Consider the following 19281-nt stretch of genomic DNA (forward strand, 5'->3'; position numbering starts at 1 on the left):
CCTGGCCCAGATCTGGGCTCAACCCCGTGATTAAGTTTCAAATACGTGCTGTCTTTAGCATCCTTGTCCTAAGATAGAGAAACGTTCCCAATTCATTTATATTCATTGTTAGCCTGGCCTCGTGGTGGCCCCACACTTGGAGGAGGATGAATAAATGACGTCATCTTTATGTGATCCAGGCGGCCTTCTCTGGATTCATAGTCTGTCCCCACGTGGCTTGAACTCTCTCTTGGCGAGCAACATGGATCTCCAGATTCCTGTTCAGAGTGCAAAAGGGTAAAGAATACCCTCTGAAGGCTCCCATGTGGGTGTCACCTTCAGTCTTTGGGGCTCTCTCACAGCCCCTCACCCCTCCTTGTACCCAAGAGTGGAGTGGAGTGGTCACTCTTCCTTATGCCTATAGGTCTCCAGTCACAGAGGCACTGCTGATTCTTTCCCCCACAATGGAGGGAGATGCGTGGCCACCAACATCTCTTGGGGGACCCATGGTGTGAACCCTGTCACCTCTTCACAAATACCCTCCTCAGGGAGATGTACAGGGTTCATAGCTCTGGGGAGTATTGGCCTTGAAGGTTGCTGGTGGAGCTTCCCCCCTGGGGCCCTCCCTCAGTCTCTCCTCCGGCTACCAAGAAAGTGAGTCTTTATGGGGTCATTTTTCTGCCTCAGTCTCCCTCTGCCCCTTCAGAAACTGCTCACATGGATGATAGAGCCCAGTGGGATGATAGAGCTGGCTTTCAGCAGCCTATGGAGCCATCTCCAAGGTTTGGGAAGTGGCAGGAAAAGAGTGTCCCCTTCCCATTTTCAGGACGAGGGAGTTGGTTAAGATTCCACGCGCACCACGCTGTGTCCACTCTGCTTGGCTTTGAAACGTCCCTCAGCGCCCCTGAGTCTTGCAGTCGCCCACGTGCTAGGGGCCTGGACTCTAGCCACACCTGGGAAAGTAACGTGTGTCCTATAGAATTGTACACAGAGTAGTTGCTGCTTTCCAGAAGCTCAAGGGACTGTGGGAGCCTGTGTGGGGTCGTCACTGGAGCAGGTTCATGCCCCCGCTAGGACACAGCACAAACTCATCGAGGTGGCGGGAGAAGACTCAGAACTTTCTTCCTGCTTCCCATTTCCCAGCCAATAAGAGGGAGAGGGCCACCAGTCACCCTGAGACACTAGTAGACCCCTAGGGAGAAAGCAGTAGGAATTATACTCAAGACTCATCTGGACACTCGGAATCCCCGGAACTGGGTCCTTGACTGACATTGACTCCTTGGCTCTGAAAGGCATTGGCTGACGTCTGCAAAGCAGTCCTTGACTTGAGCCTCAGACTCAGGCCTGCTGGGGGCAAGTCTCAGATTCTGACGGAGCTCGGGCTTTCAGACGCAGAAAAACAGAAATCAAAAAAATGACCTCACCTCATCGTGTCTTCTTTGGGTTTTGTTTTTCCTTTCTCAGCAACTCGTGTTCAATTCAGTGACCAATTGCTTGGGGCCACGCAAGTTTCTGCACAGTGGGAAACTCTACAAGGCCAAGAGCAACAAGGAGCTGTATGGCTTCCTCTTCAATGACTTCCTCCTGCTGACCCAAATCATAAAACCCTTGGGCTCTTCCGGCACCGACAAAGTCTTCAGTCCCAAATCTAACCTGCAGTATAAAATGTACAAAACTGTAAGTTTGATTCCAGATGGCAATCTCAGGGTTGATGTTTGGGGGAGTAGAAAGTTCCCAAAAGGAGTCAGTCTTAGCAGGGTTTGGGGGCCGTGGCATGGAGGAGAAGGCAAAGGGGTGAGCCAGGATTTAGGGTAACTGAGGCAATGCAGTTCCAGCATTCTCAGAAGACGAACAACGTTCAGCTCGATTGATGAAACATCTATTAGCTTCCAAATGGCCGCCGTGGGTCACCAGGTGAAGGCAGGCCGCCCTGGGCTGGCGGGGCTCAAGGCCTAGGGTTACAGGTGAGGCAGGCTTGGGCAAGCTCCAAACTAGAGCTCCAGCGCCCCGCCTTCCAAACATTCCCAGATCCGCCTCCAAGCTCCTCAGGGTAGCTTGAAACATCCGTGCCCCTCACCTTGGCCAACAAAAGCCAATCTGAACAGTCAATGTGTGGGGAATTTCCTTCTGCTGTTTATTTGGTCTGCTCCGATGTACACGGCTGTGTTCGTGTGTCTTCGTGTCATGGGGTGCTGTTTTCCTAAATTTGTCTGTGTGGGGGTGTTTTTACAGAGTTTTCTCTGAAGCGGCAGTTAGCCTGATTGTGGGGAAAAGAACAATGTACTTAATGCGGATTGTCCCTAGCAACTTTGTAGGAAAATCTTTGGAGGGAATTGGCTGGAGGTGAAGTGAGGGAGACTGTTTGCTGATTAGGATTTGCTATGGCCAAAGCAGACTGGTCAAGGCTTCTTCTGAAGGACCTAAAAAACACCGGCAAAATGGAGGAGGCAAAAATCCCTATTTATAGTTTGTAATACATGATATTGATATTAACACAAAATCATTATTCCAGTAGAATTTACTGGAACGCACACACACATGCACACACACACACACACACTCAGTTTAGTTTACTGGAACATTAGCTCACACACATTCATCGTTCACTGAAACACGCAGAGTCCCAGTCTGGTTTTATAATGGCTATGCATTGTTTTTCAGCCTATTTTCCTAAATGAGGTTCTAGTAAAATTACCCACTGACCCTTCTGGAGATGAGCCCATCTTCCACATCTCCCACATTGACCGAGTCTACACCCTCCGAGCCGAAAGCATAAATGAAAGGTAAGACCTGCCACCTCCCCGGGCACGGGGCCCCACCTCCAGCACCCGGGGCCCCACCGGGTGCTGGACGCACGTAGGACATTTAATTAATCAGCGGGTCCCAAGATTTCTTGAGTTGCAGTACCATGACCTTTGGCTGGAGGGGGTAGGAGAAAGGTCTTAATACTTTTCTAGAGCCTCTCAAAAGTTTAACACATGGCGTGAATTTTTCAAAATAAAAGGAATTGAAACGAATTTTGCTTGAGAATTTCTTTAAAAGACATTTTCATCATTCTTTGAGATCACGTTTCCTAAGGTTTCCCAGGTGGCAGAAGCCAATAGGAAGGCGATTTGGGGATTAATGGGACCCCCCCCCAAGCCTGACCCCATCCTCAGCTGGCTCACTTGGACAGGCGTTCTGGATCTCAAAGCAGGGGGTATTTTGCTTCAATCGTGTATTCAAGACTCTGCCTTAGAGCCAAATGAAATAGATCTTTTCTGAAGGGTGAACTTGACACAAGGCCAACAACATTCCAAAGAACATTCATGCCAAGCAAGAAAATTGGCCAAAGTTATCATGCAGATGGGTCTCTGAAAATGAAGGGGAAAGCATTATGCCAAAGTACTTCTCCCTGAGTGTGTTTGCTTTGCTATGTAAAGAGCTTCCCTCTCTGGGAAATGGTTTTGTCCTTCCCTTGGATGGTTTAGTGAGAGAGATCCTTCTGGCCTTCTTCGGGGAGGCAAATATGAGATGCTTTTCCATAAGGGAGGAGGGAGTTGCAGGCCAACATCTCCAGGACAGCATCTCTCTGCCACGGGGACACCAAGGCCAAGGCAGGTCTCGAGTACATCAATAAAAATGTCACTCATCCCTTCCTTATTAATGGTAGGAAAAATCACTGGCACCGTTTGCAACAAAACTGGACTTTCTGTCCCAGCCTTCGTTGTTAAGAGCAAAGGAACAAAGCAGGTAGGATCCTGGAGGCTGAGTTCGAAGCCCCGAAAGCTGTTTCCTGAGTTCTGTTTGGCACCTTTCTGTCTTTTTTCTTCCCAAGGACTGCCTGGGTGCAGAAAATCAAAGCTGCTTCAGAACTCTATATAGAGACTGAGAAAAAGAAACGGGAGAAGGCGTACCTGGGTATGCATCGCTCAGCAGCATGGCCCGTGTGTCCTGCCAAGCTGGGGCTGTGAAGTTTGGGCCCAGAGTCCTTGGAGCTGGAAAGATGGGCCTGGAGGGGGAGGCGGGGCCTGAGAAGGGATGGAAGTTGGGGAGAGGGAGAGTGGGGTGCAGGATGAGGGTGGAGCGTAAATTCCAGGAACCAGGAAGCCAGCATGTAAGGGGGAGACGGGGCGGGGGTTGGGGGGCAGCTACATGAAATTGATCTGAAGCCAGCAAGGGTGGGAAAGGTGTTTCAGTGAAGGCATCTTGTGTTCTTCTTCCTGCCATCACAGTCCGCTCCCAAAGGGCAACAGGTATCGGAAGGTTGATGGTGAACGTTGTTGAAGGCATTGAGCTGAAACCCTGTCGGTCACATGGTAAGGACCCCAAATTCCCTCCAGCACGGGGTAGTGGCGAAGTCTTTTCTGTAAGCCCCCAGCCAGCTTTATGTCAAACGTGCTATTTCCATGACCCTAAATTTCCTTCCAGAATTGGTCTTTCTAACACTTGTTAAAAACCCAGAGTATTTTTTTTTTCTTTCTTAATTTAATCCTTCCCACCATTTTGCTTTTCAGAGAGATCTGAGTGGTTGCCATTTCATGGTGGATGTGATGCAATCTAAGCCTCTAGCAAGGAGACTGGAGAGGCCTAGTTTTAAAGTCCGTTAATCTAATTATTTAAGTGTTATAAATATTTAAGTATCATAGTTTAAGTGTGTGATGCTGAATGGTGGGAGTTTTCGCTCAGATTCTCCATTTTTTAAAAAAGATTTAATTTATTTATTTGAGAGAGAGGGAGAGCCAGCATATAAGCAGGGGGAGGGGCAGAGGGAGAGGGAGAGGGAGAAGCAGGCCCCCCGCCAAGCAGGGAGCCCAACGCGGGGCTCGATCCCAGGACTCTGGGACCATGACCTGAGCCAAAGGCAGACGCTTAACCAACTGAGGCACCAGGCGCCCCTAGATTCTCCATTTTATGCCATTTATCAAATGTGGCAATGGGGGGAGGTAAAAATGAGGGGTATGGAGGGAAATTGCTGCCCACCGTAGCGAAGACCCTGCCATGCCATGCCCAGGAGAGCCTGCAGCCAGGCGCGAGTCCAGCAGACTCTATCCACTCTAGGAAAGAGTAACCCATACTGTGAGGTGACCATGGGCTCCCAGTGTCACATCACCAAGACCATCCAGGACACTCTGAATCCCAAGTGGAATTCCAACTGCCAGTTCTTCATCAAAGACCTAGAGCAGGAGGTCCTGTGCATCACCGTGTTCGAGAGGGACCAGTTCTCTCCAGACGGTGAGTAGAGAATGGCCCCCTGAGGTGTCCTTCCTCCTTCCCTGTCACTCAGCTTTCGTGGGTAAATTGCTTCCTATCTGGGAATTTGGTGCCCAGAATTTTTTGGCTTCCCTCCAGAGAGATGAGCTTGGCATAAGACAAGACTCAGCCTCTCCTAGACAGAGGCCTTCACCAATGCTGTGGCATCTCGGAGAAGGTGGACAAAGCCTGCTTGGTCCAGAGTGGTCCAGCTGCCCTAGATAAAGACCATTATGGTCCCATGCTTCCCCAAAGCAAGCGACTACAAAAAGGCTATTCCCCCTAAATCTCAGTCCAGGCCTTGAGTTCTTGGCCAAAAGCCACAGTGATAATGGATAAGCCAGTTGAGCGAGAAGAACATCAGCCCACAGGGGTATGGCATTGGGTGATGTGTCTGGTTTAATCGAAGGGATGGAATCATGTTGGAAGCATATTCCTCCAACCAGCTTCCCGTTTCTGCTGTGAGCCTGGAAAAGAAGGGGTCTGGCCAATGATTCTAAGAAACTCTCTCTTCCTCACCCAATAAAAATCAGACAGTACATTTAAAGATGACAGTCTCAGTTATAGTCAAAGAGTATAGTTAAGTGGTAGGAGTGAGGGGTTACTGCTAGCATGATCTGGGCGAGGCTTAAATTGCTCCACGTGGCTTTTGGCTTTTAATACTTTTATATGAATTATCTCATTGTGAGTTAGGCACCTTTATTTATGGTCTGAAGACAGGCACGTAGCTGGCTAAATGTTAGAGCATTGCCCAGAACGATCTCTCACGCCTGGGCTCCTACAGCATTTCACTGTCCGTTTTTATTCTGATAAGTGAAGGTTAGAGACTGGACGGTTGTTATGGTTGTTTTAAGTAGTGAAATATCATGACACAGTGTTAACTCCACTAGGGTATAAATCGAAAATCCTAATGTTGTTCTTATATCAGAGATTATTTCCACGCAATGAGCATAGGGACAAAATGAAGCTGTATTTGTCCACCAGAAAAATTCCCACATCGTATTTTTTGATTATTTTTTAAAGTTTATTTATTTATTTTTAGCAATCTCTACACCCAGCATGGGGCTCGAACTCATGACCCCAAGATCAAGAGTTGCATGCTCTTCCGACTGAGCCAGCCAGGCACCCCCAATTCCCACATTTTATTTTATTTTTTAAAGATTTTTAAAATGTATTTATGTGAGAGAGAGAGTGGGTGGGGGAGCACAAGCAGGGGGAGCAACAGAGAGAGAGGGAGAAGCAGGCTTCCTGCGGAGCAGGGAGCCCGACGCGGGGCTCGATCGCAGGACCCTGAGATCATGACCTGAGCTGAAGCCAGAAGCTTAACGACTGAGCCACCCAGGCACCCCTAATTCTCACATTTTAAATGGGCCCCTGAAAGAAGGCTATTTCCTGTACAGGAGCATACGTAGTATATTCCAGTCAATAATTCCTAAATGAATAAATGAAGGAATTATGGTCTGGAGGCCCATTTAACACCGTCCTATAATTGCCTAGCATTTAAAACATGTTCAAATATATTTACATCTGCTCTTCTACTGATGCTCAATATCTGATGAAAAGTGGTGTCGAGAGTGCCGGGCCTACAGCCTCCTCTCCCACACCTTGAATTTGCTCTCTGGCTCACGCAGGGGCCATAGGAAAGAGCAGCCCTCGCTCACCGTCCCTGACTTTTCTGAAAAGGATGTGACATCACGAAGTGGCCTCTGAACCCAGGGAGATATTACTTTCCAATCTTTGTGCAGCTGATAGGACGTCTGGGGTTGCCTTGCCTCCCGGGACTCAGAAGTCCCCAGGTGGAGGGAAAGTCATAGTCTGCGTTTTTGCCTACGTTCTTCTAGACTCACCTTTGTCCCCACCCTGGTGTCCTTTTTTCTTTTTTGCCTTGTACTCCATTTAAAAATTACGCTCTGTCATTGTAGTTCATGGATTCCTGTAAACGGACCTAATTCCCTTTTGGAAGAAGCGAATTTCTCAATTCGCTGAGAAATTCCCAATATGCCAAACACGTGCCTTGAAGTAAAGGAATTCTCTCTTTGAGCAGGGTGTTTTTTTTCTCCTTGCAGATTTTTTGGGTCGGACAGAGATCCGTGTGGCCGACATCAAGAAGGACCAGGGTTCCAAGGGTCCAGTTACAAAGTGTCTCCTGCTACACGAAGTTCCCACAGGAGAGATTGTGGTCCGCTTGGACCTGCAGTTGTTTGATGAGCCATAGGGAGTTGGGTGTGTTTGGCCGAGTTCCAGGCCGCGGCGGCAGGTGCAATCTGGAAATGGTGTGGCTTACCTAAGACCACTGTTTGACGTTCAGCCACAGGGCAATGGGACAGTGAAGACAGGCCCCTCAAAACTTCTAGGAATAATTCTCGACAATCCTTCCCCCACCCCCAATCAACTTCCCATTTTATGAAACAAAACTGTGTCTTCCTTTGTCCTCACTGCTGGTCTCATCATGGCTTCTAGGGGCTTTGAAATCCCAGAGCCCCCAGCTAGATTCAGTTGGGAGTCTGGTCCGTCCCTGGGCCTGAGGCGTGGGTCTGGTTACTGTAAACTAGATTTATAAATGCAATGTCTGTATTTTTGGAGAACTCATGTAACACTCCTATTTCTTATCTCCACCAGTCCCCGAATAGGCCCCTTGATCTATAATGCCTAGTCCTTCGTCTATTTAGAAATAATTATGAAGGTCCTGCCGCTACTCCAGAATCTCATTCCCCCACTGGGACCTTGTTTGAAATGCTGCCCTGGATATGATCACTCGGGGAGATGGATGGTCTCCTGATCAGCCAGTGCGCTAGCTCTTTGAAGAGCTGGTCTATGGAGGATTCTAGCAGGTACATTGTTAGAGCCATTCCAGTCCCCTCCAGGTCTTTTATTGATAGAAGCCAGTGAAAACTATCACTAGCTACTATCAGGTGATTCAGTTTTGATTTCCAGCATGCTTGGAAGATGGCTAAGGAAGCTTGTTATCTACAAAGTTAGATTCTGCTGGATTAGATCATCAAGGTCAACTGAAAGGCTACTTTACAATGTCACTGGGTCCTGGTTGCCAGCCCAGTTGGAAAATTCTCTTTGGCTTGGAGGTCCTATGATGTTTCCTAACAGGAGTAATTGCTGGTGACCAGCTCTGAGCCTATTTTCGCTTGAATGTGCCGGATCCTGAATGTCATGGGAAATTCCAGCAGCTGTCTTTGCTATGTTCCCAAGAAAGACATCCCCAAGACGTGAAAAAGAAAAGTGACAGTCTGGAAGTGGGGTGGAAAGAGGTGAAGGAACTCCATTATGTGGTGGGGAAAAGGCTCTAGGAGCATCCAAGCCTCACAAATCAGGGGAGGAAGACCTAAGACTCTCTCCCATCCTCTTCCACACACAACCAACCCCTCAGTAATGGAAATACATGTGCTTGTTGCCAGAGTCCGGAGTGTATGACCATGTGCCAAGCTGTTTGGTTTGAGTTCTTTGATTTTTTTTCCCCCCTTCAACACCAGAAGATAGGCTGGTTAACTAGAAAATAACTTGATTTGCTAATGAAAAGTGTGGGTCATATGTTGTTCGCATGTGAATGTCCTCCTAATCCCAATTTGTTGTGGTCATGAAACGTTCTTTGCATGTTCTCTTGGTACTGGAGTCTAGCTTTCCTGTGTTAGACGGTGTTCTCTTTGATTGTAGGTCCTTAGAATTTAACTAGGGTTGTAGAAGTGCTTTATAAAGGGGACCATCAACATAGTGGCCGAGTCTCCACTTTGCTGGGAACCGAATGCATAGTGTCATAATTTCCCATAGGAGCCCTGTCATATTTCAAGCAATTTTTAAAAGTGTGTGTGTTAGAAAGGGCAACAAAGTTTACATTTCATACTTTTAAGAAACACTTTATTATTTATTTATTGAAGATAGCGGTAGAATTTTGTATCAAGAACAACAGACAAGTATTTTTTAAAACAAACAGATACACCCTTTAGTTAGAAACTTTCAACTGAACACTGTTACAGACCCAGTTTAACTTCAGGCATGCGTTTGTTTACCACTCCCCAGAAGAAAATATGGTTAGAATACTTTAAGTTTATATTTTCTGACGTTGTTAAGAAACTGTGTGAAATTAAATCTATAAATAGACATACAACTCACGCTTTCCTCTTTCTATAACCAATCCAGTTTGTTCAGTGTATTTATGAAAGACATGTTCTATGGTAGAGACAAAATGTATGCGATGGGTAAATGGGGTAGTATTGGATCACCATTCCAATCCCTTTCCTTCTGGGAGGGAGACCTTTTCTTCATTGGCGCTCTTCGTGTGTCGTGCTGGTCATCACTATTTACGCAGGTAGGATGTGATGTGAACAGTGACAAGCATCTTGTAACCCTTTCAGGTCTGCGAGGTCACCCACTCCCAGTGTCCTATGATCAGAATTCATGTAGCATGAGAAAGCAGCGTGTGTCTTTTTCCCAAGTGACTATTGAGCATCCCTGAGATGTTCCTCCAGGGTAGTTCTGGCTTGGTGTCTTGTCCTCACTGGTGTAATCTGGACTGCGACCGAGCCTACATATGGATGAGTTAATCCGGCCCTCGGATCCAGCTGTGACTCAGGAGTCATGTTGGGGGGATAGAGATATGTAGCCAAGCACCTGGGATCTCTTTGACCTCTATTCTTCCACTTCTGCACTTTTGGCTGCCTGGTCTACCTTTCAAAGAGATGAAATGTCTCTTTCCAGTAAGCGATCTGTTTCCCAGCTCTGTGCTTCTAAATGCAGGGTGTCTGTAGGCCACAGTATCCTGGCATCCTGATCCCAGCCCTCCGGATGCCCCTGCAAGCTTCCTTCTCTGAGCCGCACTGACCTCCAGCCCAGCAAGGGGCTTTTCTGCTCACAGGCTGTGTGCTGAGCTCAGGAGCCCTCGGACTGGGGCCTTTTGTAGCCTAGCTCTCCTGAAGGGACAGACCACATCCAGTCCCTCCGGGGCAGGGTGTCTCTGGCTGATACTGTGTCGCCTGGCAGATAGGCAGGCAACAGCATCTCCTGGAACCAGGTCTGCTGTAACCAGGAGAGCCTGGAGGGTGTTGTGCATTCAGACCCCAGGCTCACCTGACTCTGGAAGGGGGACTCTTCTAGGCGAGGGTCACCAGGGATGCCTGAGAAACTGGGGCCAGGGGATGAGGTGCTGGAGCTGCCAGAGAAGGGTGATTGCAGGTCTGCCGTCCAAGGCCAGGCAGGTGGGCTGTCTCTCCGGGAGCTGCCTGGTGCAATCATAAGCCACTGACCATACAGAGTGGGAGTGTTCTAGAATCCAGTGGGGTTAGAGAACAAGGGAAGAATGGATGAGGTGCTTCTGGTTTTATTAGAAAGGTTGGAGATTTGGGAGTATATTTTAGAGCTTGCCACTACTTTGTAGAAGGAGAAAAAGCCTTCTCTATCTCTACTCCAAATAGCTTTTTTGAATTCATAAGAAGAAAATTTGTTTTTGCGTGTAACAACTTGAAGAATTTCCCCTGGAAACAGCTAATAGGTTTTTAAAATTTTATTTCCCGTGCTTTCTTTCCTTTTATTTTATTTTGACTGCCTTCTCTTTTCGAGGTTGGAGATGAACCTTCCTGCAGACAGGAGCACTTGGAAATGGACACCGGCATACTTTAGAGGTAGCGGGGTCATTTCCGACTTGAGGTGAATGTGAGGTTGGCAGAGGGTCTGCTTACTCCAGGTGGACCTGCTCTCTAATTTAGAGCCTCCTGTGCTGGAAGGTGAGGTGAGGAAAACAAAGGATCCTGGATGTTCCTTCTTTGCTTTCCGGTATAGGAACCTGAGCTCCTACCAGGGAAAAGCATAGTTGGCAGCACCAGAAACCAGTGACGTGGTGAAGCCCTCAGATGCTGTGTCGGAGCTGCCCTGTGAGGTATTTGGTCAAAGTCACACCTCCTTCTGCTGACATACCCCTTCCTGCCGGGACTCTCCTGGCAGTGCCCTGAGCATGTTTGGTGGGGGCCGCTTCATATCCTGTAAATCAAGTTGGCGTGTTGATCGTACTTGGAAAACAGCTGTTCATTTGAGCAAGAGGAAAGGAAAGTTCTAGAACTCCCCTTTCCTCACCTTGCCTGGCATCAGATCCAGGATGTGTTTGTAGGTCATCCAGCTCGATTAAGGTACATCACCTGATATCTGTAGTAGCCAGAATCTATTCCTGATAAGCATGGAAATCTTACTCCACCGCAAGGCTAGAAACGTCTATCAGCTCTTTCTCTCGAGAGCATTGAAACCCAGATGCCACCACATTGGGAAGTCTTATTTCTGGGTTGTGATCTCTTAGTATCAGAGTCAGTAATGCTAATAGTATACTGTTCTGATTCAGGGAGTCCCCATCCTGCTCCAGGCCATTGTCTTAGGACTGGGAGGTGGCCTGCCTCTGTGGTTTTCGTGGCCTAGTTGTGGATCTGATTTTACGTTATTTAAATAACACCCAATGCTTGGTAAAAATTCATCTCCACCTCTAAATAATTGTATCAGTGACAGGCAGATCAGTTCCTCCGTGAAGAGGAACCCTCATTACTCTGGCCTTGGGGAACCAGATAACACACACATAATAGAGTGATTTTTTTTTTTGGACACTATATGTAATTGTCGTTTTTCAGGGTAAATTTGCCCCTACTGTATGTCAGGGATTTTGTGAGTTGTTTTTAATAGGATTCTTTTTTTTTTTTTTTTTAAGATTTTATTTATTTATTTGAGACAGAGAGAATGAGAGAGACAGAGAGCACATGAGAGGGGGGAGGGTCAGAGGGAGAAGCAGGCTCCCTGCTGAGCAGGGAGCCTGATGCGGGACTTGATCCCGGGACTCCAGGGATCTTAACCAACTGAGCCACCCAGGCGCCCCAATAGGATTCTGTTCTACTTTCTATACCAGCTTCTATTGTTACTATCATCTGAATTGTGTGACTATTTTAGTATTGAAAGCCCACCAAGTAAAACTGTGCTCAGAAGTGGGCTCATTTGGTCAACCTTGAAAAAAAAAAATGGAGCGTTTCTCTGATATTTCCTGAGAACTAACCAGTAACCAGGGTTTCTTTTTATGCAGTGGGAGGAATAGAGATTTTTTTCTTCTGGGAACACTGGTTTTGTACTTTTATCATTTAAAAAAAAAAAATTCCCGTGTGGCTGTGTTTCTAAAACCCTGTTCCTCTGCATTTCTCCTCTTATGCTCAAATAGCTTACTTCCTCCTGTTTTTCTGTCTAAAAAGATGAGGGGCCCTCGGGCAGAGGGTGATCGGGGACCCAGAGAAAGGGGGGCTGTGGCTTGGCAGCGTCCGGTGGAGGAGCCCGCGGCTGCCCTTCTACCCACTGTCGCCGCCAGGGGGCAATCTCCTTGCTGGACACCTGCGGGTCCCCCGGGGCGGATCCCGGGGTGCTGGCTCCCCCTACTGCGGCTCTCGAGTAAATCCCGGGGCCAGCCCGAGGGCGGTGAGGCTGGAGGCGGGAGAGGGCAGGACGTGGGCGGCAGGCGTGGGCCGGGAACTCAGCGCTCCCGGGGTACCTAGTGACCCTTTGCCGCTCTCTGCTGCTGGGGCTGGGGCTGGTCCGGGGGGCGGGGGAGGGGGTCTTCGGCCTTCCCACCGTTCCAGCGTCTGCCTTGTGAAAGCCCCTCCCTGAGATTCAGCCCCCTGGGGGTCTCGGGTGTAGGTTGGAGGTGTCCCCCACTGGGAGGCGCCCTCTCCCACTAGGGTTCTAGAAGTCAGGTCTTCTCTACTGGGACTTGCCAAATTTCAGATGCGGAGAACTGGTGGGGGACACAGAAGCTCATTGTGTGGGGGGCGTGGGGGGTGTGTGTGAGCGGATGAGTGTGTGTTCACGTGATATGTGTGTGTTTGTGTGTCACCAGGAGAAATGAAGATACGTGGATCGCACAAGGAGACAGATGGGTCTGACACTCCCATTGTTGCTCTCAGGCCCCACTACGGAATGAAAATTCGAGGCCCCTTGTTGAAAATTATTAAGAATTGGGAGGCGGTGACAGTGGAGAATTAAGCTCAGCGTGGGCCTTTCTAAGGCCACGGCCCCGTGTGACCTCACGGCTCCTATGCCCAGGAGGCTGGCCCTGGGCCCCCCGGGGTTTCCGGGGGTCCTTGCAGCAGGTGGGGCTTCGTCGTCTGTCTTTGGTAAGCCCCCTGGCAGGCTGTGGGGAGCTGGGCTGAGGTACTTTGTAAAATGTCTGCTTTTATTTCACAGAAGCTCAAATGGTCTAGACTAATCAGAGGGTACAAGCCCCGAGCCCCTAGGCACAAGCCCCTGTGCCCCAGGGCCAGAGAGGGACTCACCTGCCCATCTCTTGGCCCCGCCGCGAGGGCGGGCCGCAAGGTGTCCAGAGGCCTTTGAGCCTTTAACCCATTAATTCGAAATAAAACCCTTCCTTTTGATCATCAGTTGGCCCCTGAGGACTTTTCTCCCCTTTCTTGGTAGGACAGAGAGGCTTTTTGAGCCTCTGCCTTCAAGGGACCATCCAGGTGACAGGGAGGCTGGGGGACATGCTCATGTCCCTTCCCCGGGGTCTGGACGCTGCTTGGTCCAAGGCCACTCGCTGGAGAGAGAGCTGCGGGGTCCGCAGGCGGCTGTGAGGCAGGGCTTCCCAGCTGGGCTCTCCCTGCAGGGTGGCATGGACGGCCTTGGAGCCGAGCAAGGTCAGGAAAGAGGAAGAAACCCACGGTGGGAGTAGCCTCCCGTTGTAGAACCTCCTGGAGGCAGATGATCTTGGAATTGATCCTCCTTCCGTGCGCTGGCTGTCGCTTTCTTTCACAAAGCAGCTTCTTGTTTCCTTCTCTCGCGCTGGGCCGGGCTCCAAAACCTTTGCAGTTCTGCTGGCTCTTGGCAAATCAGTCTCATGTCTACACACACAGAGCAATAATCCTCTCTGTTCCCCAGTTCCGTCTGGGATTATAAAGCTTGCTAAGTAAAAATGTTGACAGAAAGTTGCACAGACATTGCAAATTCATCTTTGTGGACGTGACTGCCTCACTTTGAATGAAATGGCAAATTAGAGCTTTGTGTCTCCGTGTAATGCAATCTTCCACACTACTGAAAGCTCAGAAAAATATTTTCTGCAGGCATTTAATTAACATCGTGCTGGCATTATTTTTCACGAACGAATATTTTGATAGGCATTTTATAAATCAGCATCCTTCAAACGTCATCTGCTAAATAGTCACTGTGTCGGAAAGCAGATATTCTGGCAAGATCTTTGGTAATGATACTTACTTTTACACATGCGTTTCAAACACACATTGCCAATAGCCCAAGTGTCTTTGAACTGTGAAGCCGACTTCAGATGATGTCAGCTGAAACCCAGCTAGCTGAAGTCTATACCCTCCCAGCCCCCTTCTTCCTAACTTTGTAACCCTGTGTAGATAGGGAAGTTGGCAATCCTGTAATTCATGTTGTATTGCCTTAGCTACATTAGCTTTGTACCCTCACATCTGTAGGTGGTCAACATATGTGTAAATACATGTATATAGATGAGAAATCTACAACAACAACAAAAAATGTCCTGTGTATGATAATCAGCTCTTGGCATCTGGTTTTCTGCATTTGATAACAGTTTCCAGCTAAGAAAAATGCAGAATTCCACTACATAACCTGAAAAAGCTATGCTCTTCAAAAGGTTTGTCTTGAAATCTCTGCTGTGTGTTCATGGGAATGTCCCTGACTAAATGTATATATGGTATGCAAGAGGCTATGCTGGTCAATGTTGCATAAACTAACACAGATTCTGTAGGCGAAATATTTAACTTGTTATTGTAAAATGTGATTTGTCATTGAGAGATTATTTTTCTGTATGTACATGAGAGTATTTTAGGAATCTAATTTAAGTGCATAGAACTATAGAAAAAAAAATTTTAAAACCAGGAGTAGAAAATGCTTAATCAGATTACTTGGGCTCAGCCCAACTAAATTTCTTATATTCAAAAGAAAATCCGAGTTGCGTATGTTAGAAATTCAAAGAAGTAATTTTTGGGGGGCAGAGAATACGATTAACGGAAGTGAAATGGGTGGTGTGAAAAAATGACAAGCATCCTGTAGCTATGACCTCAGATGGGACCTTGGTTTGAATAGGTCACATTCTGGAGGGTGGTTGTGTCGGGAAGGACAAGAGGATTGAGAGCCTGTTTCCCATCAGATCCATGAGCCACAGAAGCTTCCAGAAGTTCTGGCAGATTGGTCAGGAATTCAAGACTGAACCAAACACCCTTCTAGAGATTTCAGAACATAAAGGGAGGTGCCCCGCCCCTGACTTCCAGATCACCCTTTACATACAGCTCTCTTCCTGGATAGATTCGGCATATCCCTTTGGTGTTCGCGTTTTTAATGAAATTTCTTGGAGCATCTTCACCATCCCCACCTGTCGCATAGCTGGGGTGGGGGGCTGGGTTTTGAAGAACGAAGTGTGGAGTGTCTGGGTTAAGCTGTTTCTGGGCACACAACACAGACAGTGCCAAGCAGCCTCCTCAGATGCCCTCATGGAGATCCCAGGGGTAAGAGGCCGTCCTCCTCTTCTCCTTCCCAGGAAAGGGTGAGAAGTCCGGGCTGCTTCTAGGGGACAGACTGGCCACCAGGAATGTCCCTGCAGGCTCCCTGTGGAGAGATGGAATGCACAGTCCCGTGAAACTCAACATCTAAGCCCTCAGCTGAGAGATGCATTCGGGAGTCATTTCAGGAGGTGGCAAGTTGGGGGTCCAGCCTCCCCTGACAGACCAGAAGTGACGCAGTGGAGAAAATAGCCAGTTTCTGGGAAGACGGGGGCCCTGCGTCTGGGTCCCTGCCGGGGAGAGCGTAGGGCCAATGGCTTGCGGGGATTTGCGGGCAGTGTGAGCCTTGGGTTTTCAGCATGTCTTTTGACAGTTAGCTGTGTGCTTCTTGATGCTGCTTACCAAGAGTTGGAGTCCCTTTTTGATAAGCCTGAGATTGGGGAACACTGGAGTCCACGTGATTTCCTGGACTTCAGGGGGCAGGAAGCTGTGATTTCTGGAAGCTTCCTGGAATCTGTTGAGTCATACAAGGAACCTGCAAATCACCTTGAGGAACTATGTGGATGTAACTGACTCTGTTCCCACAGATGGAGCCGTTCAGAGATCTCCTTGTTCAAGCTCGGCCTGGGGAGACCATCCCAGGCCAGCCAGCAGAACCAGACGAGCTCTAGGCCATCCGTCCCGCACAGGTGCTGACCTTTCTCAGCACCATCCCCTCTTGGCTGGGGCAGCAATAGGGCTGTGCGTGGGAACGAGTCATCCAGTCAGCTGCTTCTTGGGCCCTAGTTGTCTTGAAAATTTGGGGGACAGGAAAAGCCAGAGCGTGAGGGTCCTGCCCAGTAGTGCTTACAAGGCACTCCGGTTCGCCTTTACCTGTTTGGAAAAGAATGTATCAGTCGGACACGAGTCCCTTGTGTTCCTAGTAACAAGTGGGCCACAGTTCTGGTGGCATATTGCTGTCCTCACAACCCTTCCCCGGTGGGGGGTGGGGGTGGGGCTGAGACCAGGCCACCCCCACCCCCCACCCAGCCATGGATGTCCTGTTGACTGTAATATACTTCTGTTGCCAAATAATGGTACTGCTTAATTTTCCACGGAAGGGAGACTCTATTGTCTGATGTGTAATGTCCATGGAGTTCTAAACATTATTAGACTCTATTATAAACTGTAGAATTATGTATCTGTCTAAGGTTTGATGAAGCAGGGCCAAAACATGAGGTTGCTTTTCTTTGTTTGTTAAAAGGAAGAAGAGGTTAGTTCTGCTGTTTGAGTGTTCCCTTGGCACCTTATTATGTATGAAATGTTTTAAATTTTACTGATTCAGACTATGGTAACTGATTTTTTCTTTTTTCTTAAACCAGTAGCGACATCAATACAGATTGCTATTCCTGTGTATCTTGAACCTAAAAAAGAACAATCTCTTCAAAACAGCTCTGTGTTCATTTTGACCTGGATGGTTTAAATTCACATGGTTCATGAATAAAATGAGAAAGCCAACCCTGTTATGGTGGATTATTTTGGGTTCTTTCTGCCCCACCTCCCTTCTGAGCAGACAGGAAGCAGATAGCTCTGTAAATGGCTTCTCTTCCTGCACTTCCTTCTCCCACGGGTAAGGTTGTAGTCGTGGAAGGAAAACTATGCAAAACCAAACCAAACCAACAACCCTTTCCACGTTTTCTTCAGACAGATGTTAGTACCAGGTAGAACTCGATTTCCCAGTACTGACTACTTCTGAGAATTTGAGAAGTCTGTGAGGTGTAGGGGAAGAAACACAAGGGGTGCTGACAGGGGAACATAAAGCTAAGATTGTCTTACAAAGACATTCAGAGGATTACTTTGGCTTTCTGAGAAGTTTCCTACACAAACAACTCTGTGTTCAGAACCTTGAGTTTTAACTCTGGGCGCCATTAGCAAACCCAACACTGAATTTTGTTGTTATCTGAATTTTAGGGGACGATTTATAGCATTTTCTTGTAATCTGGTTTTAAGGTAATTCTTCCCTATTTCATCACTGATTTCTCTGAATATGAACCAGTCCTGTAAGCTCTCTGGTTGGCTTGAACACCAGTTGAATCGTTACAGCACGTTAAAAAAAATTTGCACACTAAAATAGCCTGTCTTCACCCTTTTTAAACCAGGAGGCCCTGTTTTTGATAAACATAAAAATCCTATGCCCTTCCCTTGGTTTCTTGAGGTTTAAAAAATAAATTAAATCTCATCATAAACAGAGAAAATAATGCATTTCTTTTCCAAACTACACCTACTCCTCTCTGAGATTGACAAGGTCCCCCTTGCACAGCTCAGAAGGTGGAAGGAATCGCCGGTGTAAAACATGTTGAATAGATACCTATTTAACCCAATTTAGGAGCCAGCATAATCAAGGAAATATTTTATTCTAGAATATTTATTGTTCTTTCCTAATTATAGAAATATTTGTTAATGCTTAAAATTCAGCAAACACCTAAAAGTACAAAGGAAATAAGATCATTTAATGGAGATATTCTTCCACACAAAAATAAATGTTAACATTTGGATGCTCATCATTCCTGTATTTTCTTGCTGTGTGTGTGTGTGTGTGCTAGATGCTCTTTTTTTAAAATTTTTTTAATTTTTATTTATTTATTTGAGACAGAGAGAATGAGATACAGAGAGCATGAGAGGGAGGAGGGTCAGAGGGAGAAGCAGACTCCCCGCCGAGCAGGGAGCCCGATGCGGGACTCGATCCCGGGACTCCAGGATCATGACCTGAGCCGAAGGCAGTCGCTTAACCAACTGAGCCACCCAGGCGCCCTTGTTTTTGTTTTTAAAGTAGACTCCATGCCCAGTGTTGAGCCCAACATAGGGCTCAAACTCACAACCCTGAGATCAAGACCTGGGCTGAGATCAAGGGTTGGATGCTTAACCAACTGAGCCACCCAGGTGCCCCAAGATGCTCTTATACTACTTAATAGCTAATATTCATTGAGCACTTCCCTTATGCAAGGCAATGTCCAATTACATAATTTATATAAATCTTTTCACTATTTTACTGATTGCTTTCAAGTCATATATATACATATATATATATATATATATATATATATATTCTTCCACAACTTGATTTTTAAGGCCTGCATAGTATCTCATTGTCTGAATGTATCCTAATTTATTTAAACAATCCCGAATAGTTGGACATCTTTAGGTTGCTTTACAATTTTCCCCTTGCACGAATACCGTTGTACACAGATCTGTGGGTCGAGTAACCCGCTGATGATCTGATGATCACATACGGCAGCATTTGAAGCATTTCATCATTTCCCCTGTTGCTATGTGCTTAACCAACAGGAAGGTCGTTGGGTGTGACCTGAAGGATTTGGGCAGTGTTACAGCGAAAGGTTCTCCCAAAGATATTTTGTCCATCAGCCGCCACGTGGCTTTACAGCGACTTACGTGTGTCACGCTCTGTCTAGAGCCACGTGGGGCTGGCTGCAGTCAGGAAGCAAGCTAGGACGAAGGCAGACAGGGCTTGGGAACTTGGGATACCGGTCAGGTTACAGACTCAGCTGCTGGCACTTAGACCCAACATCCCATGGCT

General features: G+C 47.5%; 1 protein-coding gene across 1 annotated transcript in view; it reads left to right on the forward strand.

The window, feature by feature from the left end:
• The window catches only part of ITSN1 (intersectin 1), a 212080-nt gene extending 203371 nt beyond the window's left edge, over window positions 1-8709 (forward strand). Inside the window, exons 34-39 of the mRNA XM_035017643.1 lie at window positions 1444-1656; window positions 2641-2762; window positions 3797-3879; window positions 4194-4277; window positions 5020-5193; window positions 7278-8709. Coding sequence (XP_034873534.1) covers window positions 1444-1656; window positions 2641-2762; window positions 3797-3879; window positions 4194-4277; window positions 5020-5193; window positions 7278-7426 — 825 coding nt within the window. The 3' untranslated portion in view covers window positions 7427-8709. The remainder of the gene's footprint in view (window positions 1-1443; window positions 1657-2640; window positions 2763-3796; window positions 3880-4193; window positions 4278-5019; window positions 5194-7277) is intronic.
• Window positions 8710-19281: the final 10572 nt, after the last annotated feature.

The sequence above is a fragment of the Mirounga leonina genome, unplaced genomic scaffold, assembly GCF_011800145.1.
Source record: "Mirounga leonina isolate KUSES-001 unplaced genomic scaffold, KU_Mleo_1.0 Mir_172, whole genome shotgun sequence".
NCBI classification, from domain to species: Eukaryota; Metazoa; Chordata; class Mammalia; order Carnivora; family Phocidae; genus Mirounga; species Mirounga leonina.